The sequence below is a fragment of the Crocodylus porosus genome, unplaced genomic scaffold (assembly GCF_001723895.1).
Source record: "Crocodylus porosus isolate Cpor-Errol unplaced genomic scaffold, CroPor_comp1, whole genome shotgun sequence".
Lineage (NCBI taxonomy): Eukaryota > Metazoa > Chordata > Crocodylia > Crocodylidae > Crocodylus > Crocodylus porosus.
This window is the reverse complement of record NW_017728944.1, coordinates 25,777-44,363: the sequence shown is the minus strand read 5'-3', so window position 1 is coordinate 44,363 and position 18,587 is coordinate 25,777. Positions and strand designations below refer to the sequence as shown.

Below are 18,587 nucleotides of genomic sequence, written 5' to 3'. Positions count from 1 at the left end.
AAATCGGTCCCGAGTTACAACATTTTGACTTAAGACGTAGTTGTCAGGAACTAATTGTGTTGTAAAGTCGAGGACTGCCTGTACTTGGTAATTTGTTATTTAAATGTATCAGATTGAGAGTAGTTCATAAAATTGGTGTTAAAGGCGGTTTTCTTAGGAGTTTTTTTGTCAGAAATCCATTTGGCTTTGACAAAGAATGTATTTTAAATGAACCATTCTGACTGAACAGTGTCTTAATGATTACAGTCTCTCTATTCACTTCTTAGTTATTACTTTGATTCTCCATTATAATCGTATTGGTAGCTAGATTGCCAAAATAAAGTGTGATAGCAGACAATGCCTCACTTGACTTGAGACCTACTTTATAAAGAATGGCTGCTGATAAAATCACTGATATGATCAGTAAAAAGCTTGAATGATAAAATCACATTGAATTAAATGAACATATTTTAGAGTGTGGTTTGTTTCAGTAATAGTGAAGTTTGCTCCTAAGCAGTTGAGGTGATTTCTAATTATCTGCCTACCATTGGGAGTAAGGCTCAGGAGCTGTTTATGTTAGATGCTGTTGATCTGTTCTTTTGTTAACCAGAAAGAACTAAGCTGACTAAGAATTACTGTATTGCTTTCTATGCTTCAAATACGCAAACTCCTTGAAGTTTTGTTTGCTTGGAGGTAATCTATTTTTTTACTTGTTTATTTTGGATTGGAATATGCCTCTGGTTTGAAAAAAGCAGGTGTTTACTCTTTGTTCAAATATATAAAATTTATAAGTCGCTGCAAATATTACTGTGCTACATTCTATAGGTTATTGGAACAATGCCTTTCTTATCAAGATCAGGTTTCCCCTTTGTATTGTAATACCAAGGGCAGACTTAATCCTGGATCTAATTGAATTAAAAGCTAGAAAGCAGACAGAGCTCCATTTTGACTTTTGTATTAGGTATTCATCAGGTGATGGTGATAATTATTTAGGCACTCTGTGTGCACATGTACACATACATAATGTATATAATATCTGAAAATGCTTTGTGAGCATACAGACTCTTGCCTTTCAGTTGCACAGAAATACAAAGCCGTGCCAGGTTACAATAAAGAAACGTTAGCAGAAGGAGAATGAGTCCAAGGTAGTGTCACAGACACTGTACTAGTCAGAGTGCTAGATGTCCATGCCTGCTAGAGCTTTGTATCACTTAGTTGCCTTTGAGCCATGTTGTGTGTCACATTGTCCCTGGGGGGTAGGGAAGGTGTTTGAGGGATGTTGGCAAGAGAGTGATGGGTAAAAATAAATTGGAGGGAAAAGTTATTTAGGGCAGTGGGCCAATTGAGTAGCATGGTCTGAAGGTCTCTAGACCAAATAAACATTTTCTTTGGCACATCTAGCTGACAGTGTCTAATCTGTTTCTGTCACAGGGACCGGGACATTAAAGATAGACTTTGTTGGAGAGCTAAATGATAAAATGAAAGGTTTTTATCGAAGTAAATACACCACCCCTTCTGGAGAGACACGCTATGCTGCTGTCACTCAGTTTGAGGTATGGTCTATATTCTTCTTTCAGCAAGTATTATCCCTAACATAGGAAAAGACTTGATTATAGTTTCCTAGTTTCATCTCTTTGTACTTGTTGCTGGGTTTCTAGGATCCATCGGGGGTTGGAGGGGGGGGTTGGCTTCTAGCTCTAAGCAAAATGGCTGCTGGTAGTTTTAAAAACACCATTCCCTCTATGGCCCCTGTCTTGCCCTCCCCTCCCCAAAACCCCCCCCCAAACAACAAAAAACAAAGAAACAAACCCTTTGTACTGAGACCTGAAGGTCAACAAATGCAGGCTGTTGCAAATTCCTTAGTCAAGGATCCTGCCTATGTATAGTACCTAGTATATGTGTATGTGTAACAGCTGCAGTATTAAAAACAGCTCCTCTAGCATATTTGGACTAAATATTTCTGTGTAAACTGCCTTCACAAAACAAGTTAATCTTTTAGTAGGATGCCCTTATTTGCTACCAATATTCTAATGGCCTCTGCAGTGTGAGCCAGCTTTTTGTCTCAAGGGTTATATAACTAGACATTAGGAAAGATTTTTATACTATGCTTTAACAGTCTACTTCGTCTCTTACAGAAACAGAAATATAGAACACTTTGCCTTTTATTGAATACAATGGAATATATCTTGGTGTGAAATAGCAGAGCCAGGGGCATTTTTCAGTTTCATTTTGACCCCAAGAATGAAATCAGTTAAAGCTGAGAGTGAAGTGTGCTAATCCCCAAGAGTCAGGGGAGATGAACAGGGAAACATCTTACAGCAGTGACCAGCCATAATTTGCCTGACTACTTATATGTAGAACAAACAGCAGTTGTGCATGCTTTATTGTCGTAATCTCTCTGTGAAAGATTTGTTTAGTTAATGCTCTTATTTCCTTCAGGCTACTGATGCTCGCAGAGCCTTTCCTTGCTGGGATGAACCTGCTATTAAGGCGACATTTGATATCTCATTGGTCGTCCCTAAAGACAGAGTAGCTTTGTCAAATATGGTAAGTGCTTAATGCGCAAGTAAATGAACTAAATTTTGTATGTAGCAGTTTTGTTTGCTAGTGACAGGTTTTGCTGACATTTCCATTCATAGGAACGTGTTGTTAGTCATTGCTAAACAGCTGTACTTGATGACATTTTTTTGAGACAGATATGTTAAGAGGAGATGGTAGTTTGGAAACTAAACATGGGTGGCACAGAGTATTGTCTATTAAAATAAGTTTGCATAAGACATGACGTGCCACTTGATTAAAGGAGTGATTGTAAAAAACAAACTCTTTGCTTGTTTATGTATCTGTGTAAACACACTCTGCCTTGGAGAGCTTTTCAGTGGAGTTTAGACATAACATAAATGAGTCGTAGCACATACAAAATGGTATCTTCAGCATCCCTATTTTTATTACGATGTGAATATTCCTAAAGTCTAGGGGTGCACAGATAAAAAAAAAAATTTTTTATGGCTTATACTGATGGCTGATTATTAACCAGCCATATTGGCTGATACCAATTTAATTGCCAAAATGCAACTGTCCAGCTGGTAAGTCTGTGGAGAGGAAAGGGTGTGGGGGCTGGGTGGTGCCTGCCCCACCCCACTCCCTCACTGTGGTGGGGGAGCCCAATCTGCACCTTCCTCACACCCCTTCCGCCCCACAGACTTACCAACAGGAGGCTCTCCAAGCTGCTGGGCTGTATTCTTGGCTGTGTTCATGCTGTGGCTGCACACATGCACATGGCATTTATTGGCAACATTATCGGCTACACAGGCCAAAAAAAGCTGATTGCTCGTAATGTCTATCTCTGCACCTCTACTGAAGTGTACTAGCTGAGAAATCACAATTCTCTTTTATCCTACAGACTCCTGTCACTGGGATAATTTTAACTCCAGTTGCCAGTAAAGATCACTTTCAATCCAGACTGGTTTCTTCTGTTCATATGGCACCAAGCTGCCTAGTACATAATACAGTTTTGCCCACTGATCTGACGGTCGTTAATTAAAAATTTGAAGAAAAAATTATTCTTTGAATACTTTTTGGGGTGGGAGGACACTGACTCCATAGGCGTGGATTCTGTTACCGCTCTGGGGAAATTGGAAGTTTAGGAACTAATAGGTTCTCTTGAGGAGCTTTTCCTATGTGCTATAATAGGATGTATGATGTATAGCAGGGGTCCACAACCTATGCCCTGCAGGCCAGATGTGGCCCATGCAAAGATTTGATCTAGCTTGCAGATGTGGGCCTTTGTTGGCATTCAGCAGTATGGGGGGAGTGGGGAGGACCTTCAACTGCCGTCACTTTCCTTAGGCTATCATGGAGACGAGCACCAGCTGTGGAGGCGGGGGGAGGTGAGGGTCCTCCTAGTGCCTACCCACATTTGACCTCAGGTGGGTCATTCTGGTCCACAGCTGGAAAAGATAGCACACCCCTGATGTATAGGATAAATTTAAAAAAAACAAAAAACCAAACATGTTTTTTTCCCCCCTGGCTTGTTCGCTGAAGGGGAACTGAAAATATGGTGACTTTTTAAAATTGCACGGTGATTGTATCGATAGGTATTTTTGTTTGTTTGCTTGTTTGTCTTTAAAGGTTTAAAGTGTTAAAAGTACATATTCCTAATAATGGAGCAATAACTAGCCAAATTTATGTAATCCAGTGTCACTTCCTGTGAAACTTGAACTAGTTTTCCTTTTATTTTGTTGAAAAGAACGTCATAGACCGGAAGCCGTACCCTGATGATGAAAATCTGGTGGAAGTGAAGTTTGCTCAAACCCCTATAATGTCAACCTACCTAGTAGCATTCGTGGTGGGAGAATATGACTTTGTAGAGACCAGGTCGCTTGATGGTGTCTTAGTACGTGTTTACACTCCTGTTAGCAAAGCAGAACAAGGAAAGTTTGCATTAGAGGTAAATGCATTCACACTGATGTTATTATTATTTTTTTTGTACAGCCCCTAAATTTGGTAGAGAAGGCTAGATGGAGTTGTTGCAGACTTTGTTATTGTGTTAGTTTGGTTTTGCCTAGTGACTTGGAGAAACTTATTAAGCTGAAATATTAATCACAGAAAAATTAAACTTAAGTGATGACAAATGTACTTCTAAACAGTTTTGAGGTGATTTGGCATTATCATCTCGTACGTAGTATAAGGTAGCAAATATCAATTGAAATGTAGGAGCTGGGGGAGGATTAGATACTTCCAAATGTTGGTGTTAAGACTTCATAGCAGTCCTGCCTTTTGGTAATGAGACTTCTGGGAAAGAAGCCAGCATGTGGTGTTTTCTAGGGTTCTTCTAGCCACATTAGGGGAAAAAAAACAGTTTTGGCCTATTACTACAAGTTAACTCAGTATTTACCGAGTTTCTCGTTTCATTTTTTTTCATAGGTTGCTGCTAAAACTCTGCCTTTTTATAAGGACTACTTCAGTGTTCCTTACCCTCTTCCTAAAATTGATCTCATAGCTATTGCAGACTTTGCTGCTGGTAAAGTAACTAACTTTATTGATGAACTGTATTGATTTATTTGAATTTTAAATGTTTAGGAAGGTGTGTATCAATATCAATAAACCTTTGTATTTATTTTATAAAGGTGCCATGGAGAACTGGGGCCTTGTTACTTATAGGTATGCTGTTAAAATACTGTCTTTCCCCCTTTGTTCGCTAATTTTGGAGGTAATTGGATTAATTTTAGGGAGTTGTAATGTTTGGGCTTTGCCCAAAGTAAGCTTAAGTAACTTCCTCCAACTCTAATTTCAGTCTTGGGTAACTTTACTTTTATATTATTATATAAATCTGAGGAGGGCAAGAATGATCTGTTAAGATTTTTTTTGTCCAGCAGTATAAGATTTTAAAGCCTCTGACAACACAGTAATTTCTGCAAAAGAAAGAGTTTTCCTGGCTGAATCCTCCCCCCTCCCTCTCTCTTCCCCAACAATTCCATAGTTAGTTACGTGGCTTGGAGAAATGTTTCTTATTTTAAGTCTACTAGCAAAGTTGGTAAATTTCTGCAAGCACAGTACAAATATGGGTTGAATAATTTTAAAACTTTATTTTGCCTTCCATTTCCAGTTTCTTGATCAAATGAACAAAATTTCACACCTTTTCCTTCATACTCGTATCTTTTTGGTTGTTAGAAGATTCTTCCTTTTCAGTCTTCTACAACATGGGACTCTTTATTTGTTCTCATTTTGATTTTTCTTTTGAATAGAGATTTCAGGGGGTGGGGAGGTGTTCTGGTTTTAAATTTACCCCTTTAATTTGGCCTTACAAAATTGTCACAAGGATTTACCAGCCCAAACAAAAATGTTACTTGCCTGCTCACTGCCATGCTGATGAGAGCTGGTATTTTACTCTGTGGAAAAAATTATTTGCCCTTGGTGAGTCAAATTTTGAAAGACAATTCCAGCACTGCATTGTTTCCTTATATTCAGTTGGGCCCACTGCTTGCACATTGTTATTGACTGGAGATTGAAATAGTCTGCAGTTTCAATCTGTATTTAATTCGAGAGAGTTCCCTCCCAGTTGCAGGAGTTCAGAAATCCCTCCTGCTTGACACCCTCCCTCCCCCCGGCTCTGGTTATGACATGGTGTTTGTAAATGACCTTTGACTTGTAATCAATTTAGAGAGTTTTAATGAATGCTGTGTGTGTGGATGTGTGTGTCCAGATGTTTCTGTGGATAGAAACATGCATCTAAGGTGGAAATTGCAATGCAGCTAATTAACTGTGCACATGGAAAAGCTGACTCCTTCTGGGATGAAGGAGGGAAAGATGGCTTGCTTTGCATACTCCATGCAGTGTGGAAGTAAATTGAAGTCAAGGTGAGACCGCTTTCCCTCACTGTCTAGTCATATAGTTAGACTATTTCATTTTGGATAAAGTTTCTTTCTCTCATCTGGGGTTTTTGTGCTTGACTTCTTGCATGTGTTGAAGTATTGCTCCAAAACAACCCAAAAGCCATAAAATTTTAAAACAACTGTTTTGTGTGCAAGCTAAAGTAGCTTTGTTTTTTTTCAGTTGAAGTGATGATATTTGTAGTTTGCTTAGATGATTCAGTCTGTCTTAATCATATTCTCGCTCCCCCAAACATGTACTGCTCAATTTGTCTCTCTTTATTCCTTAAATACAGGGAGACTGCGCTTCTTATTGATCCCAAAAATTCCTGTTCTTCATCCCGCCAATGGGTTGCTCTGGTTGTGGGACATGAACTTGCTCATCAGTGGTTTGGAAACCTTGTGACCATGGTATCTAATATTTTTGACTATTTAATTTATTGGTCATTTTCCTAGTAAGCATGGTTAGTTATTGTAAAGGCTGCTGCTTGTATCATGTAAAAGCGAATAGGAATGTTATCTTCCAAATTGGATTTTAAGTGTTTTTCCAAAATCCCCTGAAAAATAGGTGCATAAAGAAGAAAATGCTGATTTTTTTTTTTAAGGTCTAGTTCCTTTGGATGTGAATGAAATGTTAAGTTGATTGTGTGTGTGGTCAGGCAATGGGAGTTGAACATTAGGTTTCCATGGAAATGAATTAAGCCACCGTATTAGATTATTCTTAAGGAGATAAATCATCATTTTACTTTCAGGTAGGGATGGTTCACTGTCTTATCAGCATCTTTTCATACTAAGCAGGTTTCTCAGTTTGCAACATGGGGACTATATTATTATAGTCTACTAAATAAAAAGTTGTCTAATAGTAGCTCACAGAGTATTTTGGATCCATGGGGAACTGGTCTCCAGAATGGCTGAAGCTGAAGGAATGGTGAGAATAAAAGCACAGGTGAGCCAGCAGAGTTGAAAGTTGCTAATACATTCCCCACTGTGCCTACAAACCTGAAAGCCATATTTTTGTTGAAGTTTCTGCTTCTGACAAATGGCTTCTGCCAGTCCTGCTGATCGGATCTGACACTGCTTTTAGCCACCCTGCCCCTGCTCTCACTCTCCTTTGCGCGCCCCCCCAAGAAAAAAATGCCCTGCAAATGGGGGCTTGGAAGCCAAATACATTAAATGTTGAAAAGCTATTTGTGTTGCCAGAAGCATAGTGTATTTGGTAATTGACCTAGAAACACTGTGGTGAAAGGAATGCAGTTTCTGGAGCCAACAAAGCTTCCTTGCTGGGGCTTTTAGGCTGCCAAAATAGAGAGATTGATTTGGATAGCAGGTAAATCTGTATATCACTAAAACAGAGGCTGCAGTAAAGCAAGGGGTTCTTAAACTTTTCCACAGTGTGGCATGCATCTTAATCAAAAATCATATGGCCCCTTCTCTGCACAGGATTCCTCCCGTTAGAGACTAAGCATCATCCCTGTTGCAACAACAGTGAGCATTTATATGGAAAAGTAGACTTAGAAGGGATATGTATTTTTAGTTTTTTATGGAAATGATGAGAGAGAATCATGTGACCTACCAACTCTTGACCACCAAAAAGTACTTTGGAGGAACCACCAGTGGCCCATGAAACCACTGCAGGAGAGCATTTAGCAAAGCAGTATAATTTATGAGTTTTTTTTTTTTAAAGTTTTCTATCATAGTAGCCTTTTCTTCCCCTTTTGAAGCTTTATGCCTTTCATAAACCTTTTTTCTTCTTATGTTCCCATTTTAAATTGAATAGCATTCTGTGATGCAGAACAGTCTTTCTATTTCCCACTCCATTAAATGCTTGCCTGAATGTTTTGCCCGTGTGTCTGACATGGGTAACTTGCTGCACACTTTGGAGTAAAGGTATTTTCACTACAGGAAGTATCAGTCATGCTTACAGTGTGCCAGTATTGGATCTTAACAGACAGTGCAGCCCTCCAATGCCACTTCTTTAACACCTATGTTAAATTAATTAGAAAGGAAAAATCTTAGGAACTAAGTGGGTGGTGCTTGAGCAGGAAGACTAGACTTCTCTCAACCCTTAACTTTTGGTTTTCATTGGGGTTGGGGAGCTGTGTGTAGCTGTAGGTTGTGACTCATTTAGACTTTATAAAATTAATTCAGAAAAAACCCACTGATGTCTTGGGAATTTTTAAGGCACAATTTGAATGTTTTTCATTTTTCACAGTTGCATTAATCCTTTAGAACTAGTCCTGCATTTATGCCATGGAGATTTGTCTTGGCAATAGATATAGTCAGAACCCGAGGAAAAAATTGGATGGCCTCCACTCTAAAAATAAAACTTTGGGCTTATCTGTGGTGATTTTCAGTAACAATTACTCCTTATTGAATTTCCCCTCCAAATGATCTGATTTATTCATAACAGGGAAGTGATAGTATTTTGTAGTTGCACATCTGTTGGGTTGACTCTGCATCCTTTTTAAATTTCTCCCCCTAAAAGGAATATAGGAAATCACACATTTGTCTGAATTCACCTAGTTCTCATTTTAAAAGCAGAGAGAAACATGACTACCAAGGCAAAAAGGGGGGAGCTTTTTTCTCTCAAAGGCAACTTTTGGATATAGTCAGTTTCTTTATCTCCCACACTGTACAGTTGAACAGTTTCTCTTTTAGCAGTGGGTGAGGGAGAGGGACTTTTATCTACCTGTATTTTATTGTAAAAGGCAAATATTGCCGGTAGGTATAATAATTAAATACTTTGAACTTCTTTTTGGAAAAAATTACATTTCAGGCATTCAGTATCTAAAACGCAGTACTCCCTCTTTCTCAGGTAACTAGACTCTTTTTTTATTTGAACTTAAGTATACTATTAATATAAAGACTTCTGTAACTATGACTGATAGAGGCTTTTCTTTAGTTAGCATCATTTTCTGGGTACCCTATGATTCAGTCATTTTACTGAACGACAGCCTTACCTGCCACTTAGAACTTCATCAGTCCCCACTTCTTTTGACTCAGTGGCTCTGCTTCCAAATTGGTACTAGCTGCAGTACCCCTGTCTTCCTTGAGCTTTTGAAAGAGCATCTTGCCTAGCAGACAGTTGCTAGGTAGAATCTTCTGTAGTAGGGTTAATTCTGTCCACAAATATTTATAAAATTTTGAAGATGTAGAAGGTAGTTTAAATAAATGATAGTAATGATTATTTTATAATTGTATTCCTGTCTCGTCCTTCCAGGAGTGGTGGACCCATCTGTGGCTGAATGAAGGATTTGCTTCCTGGATTGAGTATCTGTGTGTAGACCACTGTTTCCCAGAGTATGATATCTGGACTCAGTTTGTTTCTGCTGATTACACACGTGCTCAAGAGCTTGATGCCTTGGATAACAGTCATCCCATTGAGGTGAGTTTCCTGATGTTGGTATTTTTGTTTTGCTTTAGACTAGAATTCTGGGAAAGAGCCTTCCCATGCTAGCCAAAAAGTGAACTGTACACAGGCATTCATAAAGTAAAGGAAAATCTTTGACTGCTTTTAATACCTGGTGATTTTTTTTTTTGTTAATAAGACTCTTCTTATAAAACTAGTATATAAGGAGTCTGTGGCTCAGGGATTTTAAAATGGTGGTTTTAGAACCATTATACTTTTCTGAACAGCTGGATCAAATCTGGGAAAGCAGCAACAAAACTTATCAACTCGTGGCTTTTCTCTGGCCAAAGGGAAAAGAATCATAGAATCACAGAAAATTAGGGTTGGAAAAGACCTCAGGAGGTCATCTAGTCCAAACCTTTGCTCAAAGCAGAACTAGCTCCAATTGTGTCATCCCACCCCAGGCTTTGTCTAGCTAGGTGTTACAAACCTCCAGTGATGGAGATTCCACCACTTCTTTGGGTAACGTGTTCCAGTCCTTCCTACTTAGCTTTCTACTTGGTATTTTCTTGCATTAGAAGGAATTGTTGCTACCCATCTTGAATCTTAGCAATGAGGGTAAAAATATGCTGAAAGAAGGTAACCTCCCTGTAATTCTTAGATATGGTCCTTCTCAAGTCAGGGCTTTGAAGCATAGAATCAAGAAATTTGGGTTGTCACCATTTATTCTGGACCTCTTTTACTAACAGGTAGGAATGTAAACCCTGGGGGTGCTGTTCTGGCACTTTTGTTTATATACACTTTTTTGCACGAATACCTTTTACTTAAAATTAGCCTGTTTAACGTTTATTATTTCTACAATTGAGGTAGTAGCTATTGGGTCTGATTGATATATGGAGTCTAGTCTCTTCATTATGTGTCATAGTGTTTCAAGTGCTCAGCCAAACGCCTTGCTACTTAAAGACATGATTAATGTAATAGCTGACCCTGCTTTGCATAAAAATGAATTCTGGATATTTGTGGAGTACTGCTTTTACCCCCAGGGTGGTGCCCTTACAAGTTTATTTTCCCAACGGCCTTATCAGCAACAGTTTTTCCATTATTTTTGTTTTTTGGGGCAGCTAGATCCAATTAAGGCAAATTCATGGCTGTTCTGGGTGTAATCTGTGATCGCCAGAAGACTGGGAAAGGTATTCAAGGCTTGTTTTATTGATGCTGATGGCTAACCACAGGGAAATTTTGACCTTACTAACCAATCCTAGCCCTGCCATCTGTGAACTGGTCAGGTTGAAGAGGCGCATTAAGAAGGCTTAATGAGAGATTCAGATATGGGGATAGGTTAATGACAGAAGAGGTTCATGTATCCTATTAAATAACAAAATAGTTAACTCCTTAACAAAGCAAATACCTTTAGTTTCAACTGATGTGGATATTTCTGTTCTGCTCATTTGAACTGGAATTGTGGGCAACTAAACTAAAATTGCACTTTGTATCCAGGTTAGTGTTGGTCATCCGTCTGAAGTAGATGAAATATTTGATGCTATTTCTTATAGCAAAGGAGCATCTGTAATCCGAATGCTGCATGACTACATTGGAGATGAGGTATAAATGTACAACATTTATAATTAATTTTAATACAAATTGTTAGAACCTTGGAATAGCTGAAAGCAGATGTATGGGCTTTGATTTATAGTTACTGAATATTTATGTTCTGAAATGTATCCATTCATTTTGGGAGTCCTAATTCACTTCAGGAAGAAATGTGGACATAATAAATTAAAAAAGAAAGTAATATAGAAAATACAAAACATGATTCTTTAAATATTCGACATGAATTTAGAGCTCGAAAGCTGCCTATCAGCAATGCCTCAGGCAATCTTACTGCATAGCATCATGAAATAAGGGAGTGACCTGTAAGATGAAGCTAGGAATCCTTGGCTGGTTCCTTGGAAATGCATGCTACAGTGGGTGGAGAGTGATAGCCTCCATTCTGGTGCAATTACACAATTAATTGTATGTTCTCAGGATTTTCGGAAAGGAATGAATTTGTACTTAACCAAGTTCCAACAGAAGAACGCAGCTACAGGTAATCAGCAATTATGTATACTTTACTCGGGAAGCTTAGCTTTGGAGCATTCAGTTTTCAGTAATATCTTTAAATACCCAGTTCCCCAGCTGATGCAAGGAGGTCAGGCAACATGTCCCTGAGGTCACACAATGAGTTAGTAGCTCAGCCTGGATTAGAGCCCAGTATCCTCTTGGCTTTCTCCCAGTCCTTTGCTCTAACCTTTACAATACATGGCTACAGTGATCTGAAGGGGCTGTATTTTACCCTCCTTCTCTCCCTTCCTAAAAGCAATGCTTGTGGAATAGTCTAAATCAGAAATTTCATGCTGGCTCTTTCTAATGAGCTGCTTTTTTCCACAGTAAGTTGATAATTTGATCATTAAAGTTTTTTTTATTTTCCATTTGTGGAAGTGATCACATGTGGGATTAAACAGCTCAAGCAAGGTCATGTCCAGTATATCCTGGCATTCATTCTGTGTAATAATTTACTCTATTTCAAATCTAAAATGCCAAAATAAAATAAGGGGCTCTTGTCCTTTGGTAAGAGTGATCCAGATGTTCAGTCAAGCTCTGGGCATAATGCCTGAAAGTGTGTTGGGAGGGGGTGCATTTGTTTTGAAACTTGTTGGAGTTCTGGATGTTTTAATACTTAATTCAAACCATTTTTGAGAACTGTAACACAAAGGAAGCTCTTTAGAACACTAACAAACCAGTTTAATTTTCTTGCAAGATTTAAATTAAAATAAAACAAATAAGACACCCGATGGTACCCACATAACGTCCTTGGCTGTATCTACTAGGGCTGTGTGAAGCTTTGGTCCTCGATTCAATTTGGTGGAGATTCAGTCTGATTTGGTGGCTGAATCTCTGAATCCGAATCAAATCAGGAGACCCTTTAATCTCTCTGAATCGAATTGGAAGGATTCAGAGACAGACAGCTTTTAAATATTTTTTCTACATACCTCAAGGTACCAGGCAGCTTGTGAATGCTGAAATGCTGGGGTGGATGGAGTGTCTCACAGGAGCATGGGGGGCTCCCCAGCGTGCTCAGCAGTGGACTGGAAATACTTCCAGTCCACTTCCGGGTTCACTGCCAAGCATGTGGGGGGCCCTCCCCTGCTCCTGTAGGAAGCTCCATCCACCCCACCATCACAGCGTTCATGAGTATGTAGACAAAATATTTAAAGCTGTATCTATGGCTGAATTGTTGATTCTCCGAATCAGCATTGAATCTTCAGATCCGGCCAAATAGAATCGGGACAGTGATCCAAATCAACAAATCGAATTGCTGTCCCCGATTCAGGCCGAATCCAAATCAAATATGGTCCATTTTGCACACCTCTAATATCTACTTACATGCATTAGATTTACATGGGTGTGTGTGTGTGTGTGTGTGTGTGTGTGTGTATTGGGGGGGAAGGGGGAAAACCTTAACTGATGACTTCTCTTCTTCAGAGGACCTTTGGGAAAGCCTGGAGAAAGCCAGTGGTAAGCCTATTGCTGCTGTGATGAATACATGGACCAAGCAAATGGGTTTTCCACTCATCTACGTGGAAGCCGAGCAGGTAAGTTTGATAACAAAAATAGACCGTTGTTATAGGTGTTGGTATGTCTTTCACAGTAGTGTTTACCCCACATTTCTTGTCACTTAGAAAAAAAAATTACCTTGGAGTTTTCCAGATCACATTTAGTAGTACTGAGTTATTTAAAAACTTTGCACCCTGTTTAGGAAGGAGTTCTGTAACAAAATCTCCTTTTGACAGAATGGTAATGCAATTAAATCAAGACCCCACAAAGCAATGGTATTGGTGGTCTTTCCCCTGATGTGTACCCACTTATATGCTTGGAGCACACTAACATACATTATCCTTTTTTCCTTCTGAGTTCCCATTACATACTGGGGAGAGAATACCTGACTCAGCTTCTCTTACCAGGTGTCTCACTTCTCACTCCAGTTTAATTACATGAGCCTGCCAGATTTCATGACCCTCAAACTTCCTTGTTGAGCTGTGGATTAAAGGCTCTTGGCCAGCTTTGCTTAGGGGAAGGATGTTTGTCCCTGTCTACAATGCTGAGTGTAGTTAGTACATTATAAAGGGGGAATTTCATTAGCAAATAATTCATCTCTCTTTTTTCATATATGTCAAAGCCAGCCAGTCTGCAAGTTAGCCTAGAACACTGGAGGAGGTTTCAGCAATGTTGCACCTGAATGAATGATGTTACAGGACTGTATGACCATTGTACTTAGGTTCCTCAAGAGAAGTTTATAGATAAGGCTATAGATGTTTCACTGATACTCTGACCTTCTTGAAATAATCTATGCCTTTTAGCATTAAGGGAATAATGGTTAATACAGGTGCTAAAACTAGTGTTCAAGAAGGAACACCAGAAAGAGTTTAATGAACTACCATGGTAGACCTGTTTTACAATGTAACATCCAGAAGACTCATCCACCCCCAGGTTTTCTGATGTCATTTGTGTTCATTTTCATTTTTCATCTTCTCAGTACCTTATCTCAATATTGTAAGTATTCAGAGAGAATCCGTAAGATGAAGTGTTTAATCTTTTAAGAACAGAAACTTCAAATTTCATACTAGACCCTAGTATGAAATTTGAAGTTTCTGTTTTTAAAAAATGAAATATAAATTGGGCTCTTAATCTCTGATTCTCTCTGATATAATAGAATAGTTTATCTTACCTGATATACATGAGGAATATTGTAATAGGACTATGGAACTTGCAAATTATTTTCTGAGCAAGTGGATCATAAGAATTAGATGTAATCAAATTATCAGTGTGGGGTTACTTCTGTGCTATATTTTCTTGACTTTGTCCAGTCAGATGTTAAGTAAATCAAACAATGAGGTTCCTCTTCCTTAAGGAAATTGTCCTACAGCTTAAACTCCCTTTCAGGAGATATTCCTTTTTTAAGAATACACTACAAAGAAGCAAAGTACATAGCCATAAACACTTTTATGCACATAGGTTTTTTATGGTACTGTATCTTTTAATAGTAGCTCAATCAAGCCATACATGTTAGCATTTTATAAATTATCTATCTGTTCCCCCTCATATTTTTCTTCTGAATTCTTTTTCATTAAAATCCATGTATACTGGAATATTCATGACTCAGGCCATGGATAGATATTACAAAACACCTTTTTCCTGGCACAGAAAGTCAACAAGCAGACATTTAAGCAATTTGTGGCAGAAAAAACATAGTATTTTTGTGACAATCTATTGGCTGTTTCAGAGAGCAACTTTGTTGTTTTCTAGCACCATGTGTAACATCTGATCAGTTGTGTGGCAGGATGGGTATCCCTAGTATTCCACAGTCCCCCATTCTTCTTCCCTCTACCAAGGGAGAGTGGATGGCTCTCTGAAAGCTCCCTTAGGGACACACTCTTGGGGACCCATGAAGGGACCTTGCTGCCCCAGCTGTTTGAACAGTCTGGGCTTTTCTCCATGACTGTTCAAACAGCTGCTCTGCTTCCTGCTGCCCTCTTGATACCAAAGCTGCCAAGTACTAGTCAAGTGACATGTCTGCACAAAATCCTGAAAATAAAGTGGGAAGACCGACTACCAAACACAGAAGTATTAGTGTGTGCAGGACTGACACACTTTGAAATCACTATCGAGAAGAGGAGGTTGTGATAGATCAGCCATGAAAAGAGAATGGGAGAAGTCCATACCCCCAAGAATATTTTGTATAGTGAGATTTAAGACAACCCTAGAAACCAGGGTTGCCTTCTATGGCGGTACCACAATGTGTGCAAAAACGATATAAAGTCATCCAACCTAGATGCAGAAAGCTGGGAGGACCATGCAGGATCCCAGCTGGTCTGGAGGGAACATATGGCACTGGATGCAGCTCAACATGAAGTGGCTTTGATCCAGGGGACAGAAGCAAAGAAAGAAAGAAGAAAGCACCATGCTGTAAATTTGGACTTTAACTGGGACAACATACGGATCTGTGAAACTTGTAACAAGTTGTGTTGCTCTCAAATTGGCCTTGTCAGCAACAAATGGGTTCATCAGGCGTCTGACTAAACGTACATGTACACAATGATCTAGAGGATCAACAGTTTCTTATATATAAACTTATCTCCCCAACCCCACGCTACTGCTTTGCTGAGTTGTGCAGATAAGTTTGTACAATTGTACAAAAACAAAGGGGATAGAAGCGACTGTGACGTATCTCCCTCTTGAACATAATCGGAAAAATTGTCACTTACATCATGTGCCCTAGGCTACAATCTCTAGGTGAAAGACTACAGAATTTGTCAGTTCTTACATTATTTCTAATGGTCCTTGAACACACTTTCCAAGTTCTGTGCTTCCCTCTTTAGAAGTACATTTAAGTGAAAAAAGTGGAATTTAGTTTTGATTAACATTTAGAGAAACTGTTTCTGAGCACTCAAAGCACCCTGTTGGTCATTGCCAGGCATTCCAGACTTCTTTGTTTTTGCTTTCTGCAAGTTTGAACCCAGATTTCCATTCTTCAGAAATATAGGTTATTACATAGCAAAGCGTAATTCCAAGTAATATAAAAGATAGTATGATGAATGAATTGAGAATAACATGGCTCAAGTTTTTCATGGATGAATTAGGGTCCCTAAAGAATTAGCAAAGCTTGGAAAAAATGCTGTCACAAGTTGCCTGGCTGTGACAGACTTTAAGAACCCACACTATGTAGCTAATATACCCAAGCTCTAGTAGGAGAGAAGCCAGTACTTCACATAGGCAGGAAGCTGTTTATTAGTGTAGCTTTCTCAGTAGAAGAGGTTTGGCTGAATGTAATAGAAATTGGACTGTACTCCTGAATGCATTTTAGTGAGCGTGTTCTGTCTTTAGAACTCACATCTATTTAATAGGTTTGTCAATCCTCAAGCCTCTGAAAGCTTCATATCCTTTTCACACTCTGCAGAGCTGTCTTCTCCTTTTACTATCCATTTCTCTATATTAGGGTTAATACTTTTATTGTCTCTCTATCTTGGACGTTCACCTGTAAAATATGGTATATAAATAATACTGTTTCTTCCAACCATTTAATCTAACCTTTGTATTACAGTAATTGGCAATCTTTCATGCATATGAATTCCATTGTTCCTGTTAATTAGAGTTCCTGTTAATTAGAGTAAATAGAAAATAGCTTCCTGAGCCTAGTTGGGTTTGTTTGTTTTTTTTTTGTATAGGCCTTCTAAGCACCAAAAATCTGCTTCCCTTTTATTTGGGAGTTTTCATCATTGCCATAATTGGATTCTCTTGTGCCTGATTTTCCAAAAACTAACACTTTTCTTTGCTTCTTTTCATCTTTTGTCTGACTCTAAGCTTCAGTTGCTTTACAGAATTGGGCAGTATCAGTGGTTACTAGGGCCGTATGAAGCTTCGTTCACTGATTCGATTTGGCGGAGATTCAGTCCAATTTGGCAACTGAATCTCTAAATCTGAATTGAATCAAGAGACCCTTTAATTTTGCCGAATTGAATCGGAACCCTCCAGATAGATTCGGAGAGATTCAATGATTTGGACATAGACACAGTTTTAAATGTTTTTTATATACCTCAAGGTACCAGGCGGCTTGTGAACACAGATGGTGGGGTGGATGGAGCATCCCATGGGAGCATGTGGGGTGTGGTCCCCTAGATGCTCAGCAGTGGACCCAGAAGTGGACCAGAAGCACTTCCGGTCCACTTCCAGGTCTGCTGTGGAGCGCATGGGGGACCCTCCTCCCGGCTTGGTGACTTGTGTCCCATGGGTTGGAGGGGGTTCTTGGGTTCCCCCCGCAGCTGATTGCTGAGCTGGGGGAGAGGAAGGGTGCGGACCTGGAAGTAGATCAGAAGTACTTCCAGATCCACTGCTGAGCATGCAGGGGGGGGGCCCCACATTCCTGTGGGACGCTCTGTCTACCCCACCATCTCAGCGTTCACAAGTCACGCCTGGTACATCAAGGTGTGTAGAAAAACATTTAAAGCTGTGTCTGGCTGAATCGCTGCGTCTCTGAATCAGCATCGAAACTTCAGATTCAGCTGAATCAGATCGGGACAGTGATCTGAATCACTGAATCAAATCGCTGTCTCCCAAATCAGGCTGATTCCGAATCGAATACGGCCCGCCTCACACACTCCTAATGGTTACCATATGCAAGCTGTATTATTTGTTTCAAGTGGATTAGATTAAAGACTGTGGATAAGTCTTCTTTTCCCCTCCCTCCCCCCATGGTTACAGTGTGTCAGTTTTAGAGTAGGGGAGTCTCTGGCAAATGGCCTTGTGCATTCTCATTAAATATTTAAAATATTCATATAGGTACTGGACACATTTGAATTTCAGCTGCCTTCCTTCCACATTCTCTTGCCTGAGGATATAGAACAAGCTGAGAACTTCATTTGGGGTAGGAGAGGGGAGTTCATTAGTAAGGGACAGCTGGAGGCAATTCTTAAGAATGGAGCTTAAATATTAGGGTTGCATGAAGTTTCGGGTGCTGATTCAATTTGGCGGAGATTTGGTGGCTGAATTTCCAAATCGAATCAGGGAACCAATTAAAAGGTTTGAATCAATTCAAAACTCTCTGAATCTTCGGAAAAGATTTGGAGAGCTTCAGTGATTCGGACAGTCCCTGGTGGCTGCAGCAGGGAGCTGGCTGGACTCAGAGCTGGTAAGTAGGGGTGGAGGAGGGGAGCTGGAGATGCAGGGAGGAAGTATGGGGGAATCCCTGCCAGCTCCATCCCCTGCCTGCCCCCCCATGGCTTCCCTACACACCTCAGCTCCTGGTACTTAAGCCCCGTTCACCAGGTGCTGCTGGGTGGGGAGGTGATCTCTGCTGC

At 39.7% G+C, this 18,587-nt stretch overlaps 1 protein-coding gene and 1 long non-coding RNA gene across 2 annotated transcripts in view; one reads left to right on the top strand and one right to left on the bottom strand.

The window, feature by feature from the left end:
* Nucleotides 1-18,587, top strand: part of LOC109320238 (puromycin-sensitive aminopeptidase) — a 67,005-nt gene that overhangs the window by 26,865 nt on the left and 21,553 nt on the right. Inside the window, exons 4-13 of the mRNA XM_019550242.1 lie at nucleotides 1,411-1,532; nucleotides 2,419-2,526; nucleotides 4,226-4,426; nucleotides 4,903-4,999; nucleotides 5,106-5,139; nucleotides 6,644-6,758; nucleotides 9,568-9,732; nucleotides 11,194-11,298; nucleotides 11,722-11,782; nucleotides 13,219-13,328. Coding sequence (XP_019405787.1) covers nucleotides 1,411-1,532; nucleotides 2,419-2,526; nucleotides 4,226-4,426; nucleotides 4,903-4,999; nucleotides 5,106-5,139; nucleotides 6,644-6,758; nucleotides 9,568-9,732; nucleotides 11,194-11,298; nucleotides 11,722-11,782; nucleotides 13,219-13,328 — 1,118 coding nt within the window. The remainder of the gene's footprint in view (nucleotides 1-1,410; nucleotides 1,533-2,418; nucleotides 2,527-4,225; nucleotides 4,427-4,902; nucleotides 5,000-5,105; nucleotides 5,140-6,643; nucleotides 6,759-9,567; nucleotides 9,733-11,193; nucleotides 11,299-11,721; nucleotides 11,783-13,218; nucleotides 13,329-18,587) is intronic.
* LOC109320239 overlaps nucleotides 9,828-18,587 on the bottom strand; it is a 21,367-nt gene continuing 12,607 nt past the window's right edge. The window contains exons 3-4 of the long non-coding RNA XR_002103755.1: nucleotides 17,057-17,068; nucleotides 9,828-10,234 (exon numbers count right to left, since the gene is read on the bottom strand). This is a non-coding gene — a long non-coding RNA (uncharacterized LOC109320239). The remainder of the gene's footprint in view (nucleotides 10,235-17,056; nucleotides 17,069-18,587) is intronic.